Source organism: Hydra vulgaris, chromosome 13, assembly GCF_038396675.1.
Source record: "Hydra vulgaris chromosome 13, alternate assembly HydraT2T_AEP".
In the NCBI taxonomy this organism is placed as follows: domain Eukaryota; kingdom Metazoa; phylum Cnidaria; class Hydrozoa; order Anthoathecata; family Hydridae; genus Hydra; species Hydra vulgaris.
The window spans coordinates 50,313,219-50,316,313 of record NC_088932.1 but is presented as its reverse complement, the minus strand read 5'-3'; the positions used below and the strand labels follow the sequence as shown (position 1 = coordinate 50,316,313).

Sequence of the window (3,095 nt, the reverse complement as noted above, 5' to 3'; positions counted from 1 at the left end):
TTGGTGTTCTTAGTAATTTATGCGATTTTAATATTGACGATTTTTGCTTTTCTCCTGGTTATTCTTCTGATTATACATTTTATATTGACGACTTCTGCTCTTTCCTTGGCTATTCTTCTGATTATTCGCTTTTAAATTAATATTATATAAATTATATTATATATTTATATATAAATATCAAACTTTAGAAAAAGTTTAAATTTATATTCATCGTTATTTAACTATGAATCCTCATCGTGATCGAGACACTGGAAGAAAATGGGCTTCGGGTGCCGAAAAAAAAAAGAAATAAGAAAAAACATACAGATATGTTAAAGAAAATTAAACCAGTGACAAGTTTTTTTAATATATCATCAGGTACTAACACAACTTTTGATTCAGGTGCTAGTACTTCGCAAGATGTTTCAGAAAAATTGGTAGATATTTTATCAGACCAGTCTGAAACATTTTTAGCGTCTTTATCTTTTGATGTTTCAAATTCTGAAGTTTCTGCTGTCCTATTACCGGACACCCAAGAAAAAGATTTTGAAATGAATTTGTCTCAAGAGTCTTCGTTAGCTTCTAATGATTTTGTTTTAGCTTTGAATCCTCAGTTGCATGAAGCACAACAAGACATAACTGATGTGGTTATTGTTTCCGACGACCCGGCGTTATGGCCTATTTCGTTTAATGAACGAGAAAGAGTCGATATTGTTAAAAAAGGACCGACTCAGGTTAAACAAATAAAGTTTAAAGCCGATAATTCGGGTCGCATATTTAATACTAGTTTCTAGACGAGAATTCATGCTAACGGTGAAGAAGTTTCTAAAAGCTGGCTAGTGTATTCTATACAAAATAATTCGGTATTTTGCTTTTGTTGCAAAAATTTTCTTACCCGAAAAATATGTTTATCGTCGACTGAAGGTTATTCAGATTGGAAAAATATAGGTTCTAGCTTAAAACAACATGATAAACCTCAGGATCACATTAGCTGTATGCAAAAATGGATGAATATGTCAGTTAATCTAAAATCAAATGCAACAATTGATCAAAATTTGCAGAGAGTGATAGAAAATGAGAAGAAACATTGGCGCTTGGTACTTGAACGTCTTTTTGCTATAGTGCTAATGTTAGCTGAAAGATCATTACCTTTTTGTGGACACCGTGAGCAACTTTATGAGCCTAATAATGGAAACATCTCGGCACAAGTAGAACTTATTGCAAAATTTGATCCAGTTATGTTAGAGCATCTCAAAAAAAATAATAAATAAAGAATGCTTTGACACTTATCTTGGAAAAGATGTGCAGAATGAAATAATTGGACTTATATCGAGAAGAATACTGAAAACTGTCGTATCTTCTGTACAGTCATCAAAATATTTTTCTGTTATCATGGATTGCACTCCTGATGTAAGTCATAAGGAACAGCTTTCAATTCTTTTGAGATGCGTTAAAATTAATCAGGAAGAAGTACAAATTGAAGAATTTTTTTGTGGTTTTTTTCACATAACTGATAGCACTGGTTCAGGTTTAGTTGAAACTTTTTTAAATTTATTAGCTGAGTATAATTTGGATCTAATGAATTGTCGCGGGCAATGGTATGATAATGGTGCTAACATGCGAGGGCAATACAAAGGGGTTCAAGCTTTAATCAAAGAAAAAAATCCCAGAGCTCTTTACGTTCCATGTGCTAACCACACATTTAATCTAATGGTATGTGATGCTGCGAAATCAGTATCAATTGCAATTAACTTTTTTGGTACTGTTCAACGAATTTTTACATTTTTTGCTGCATCAACCGTTCGATGGGACATACCGCAAAGTGTTTGTAAAATGACTGTTAAATCATTATCAGATACGCGTTGGGAAAGCCGCATAAATAGTATAAAAGTTGTAAAAGATAATTTGGTTCAAATTATAGAAGCTTCATACAAAGTTGCAGATTCAAGTTCAATTGGACTTGCTGTTTCTGAAGCTAACGGTCTTGCAAATGAGATATCCTCATATCAGTTTATACTTTCACTTACAATTTGGCATGATTTATTGTTTGAAATTAACAAAGTAAGTAAAGTTATGCAGAATCCCTCGGCAGATATTTCTATTATGATAAAATTGGTGGAAACTACGAAAATTTTTTTAGAATCATTCAGAAGTGATGAATCATTTGAAGCGATTATTAAAAAATCTGAAGAAATAGCTATAAAATTAGGTACTGAGCCAGTATTCCCTCAAGTGCGGCTTAGCCGAAAGCGACGTTTTTTTGAATATGAAGGAACTGATACACCTCTAAATGGAAAGTCTAAATATAAAGTAGATTTTTTTAATGCAATAATTGATGTTGCATTAGTAAGCTTATATGAAAGATTCAAAATGCTTGATTCATACAACAAAATATTAGGTTTTTTAACCCGTACCGAAAAAATGCGAAGTTTAGATGCAAATGAATTGTTGAATGATTGTAAAAATTTAGAAATATCACTGAGAAATCCTAGTACAGAAGAATCGGACGTGAACCATGAAGAGTTATACTCGGAAATAAATACATTTTTAAGAATGGAAGCTTCGGCGGAATCGAAAGATGCACTGGAAATTTTGAAGTATATTACGGCAAATTCTTTAATCGAAATTTTTCCAAACTTATTTATTGCCCTACGAATTTTACTAACTTCCCCTATTTCAGTGGCAAGCGTAGAGAGGTCATTTTCCAAATTAAAACTCATAAAAAACTATTTACGTTCCACTATGGGTCAAGACCGCTTATCTGCATTAGCTTTAATTTCCATTGAAAATAAAATAAGTCGGTCCTTGGACTGTTCTGATTTAATTGAGGAGTTTGCGTCTTTAAAAGTCAGAAAGGTTAAGTTTTAAGTCAATGTAATCGATCCTCCTAAAATCTGCGAAAAAAATAAATGGTATCGCATTTTGAGTAGTCTTATTAGTGCATCTTCATCCAAAATAAAAAAAATACTTAATGTACATTTAAAACCTATGTGCGTTTTTTGCTTCGTTACGTTCTAATAAATCCAAAACACAGTAGAACACAAGAATTAAAAACTCAACTAATATAATAGAAAACTTGCCTATGGCCTCGCATATGGTAAATCCGCCACTGTTGA

General features: G+C 32.1%; 1 protein-coding gene across 1 annotated transcript; it reads left to right on the top strand.

The window, feature by feature from the left end:
- Positions 1-1,371: 1,371 nt before the first annotated feature.
- On the top strand, positions 1,372-2,847 carry LOC136089980 (zinc finger MYM-type protein 1-like). Its single transcript, XM_065816083.1, has one exon. It carries the CDS (start codon positions 1,372-1,374, stop codon positions 2,845-2,847), a length of 1,476 nt encoding a protein of 491 aa, XP_065672155.1.
- Positions 2,848-3,095: the final 248 nt, after the last annotated feature.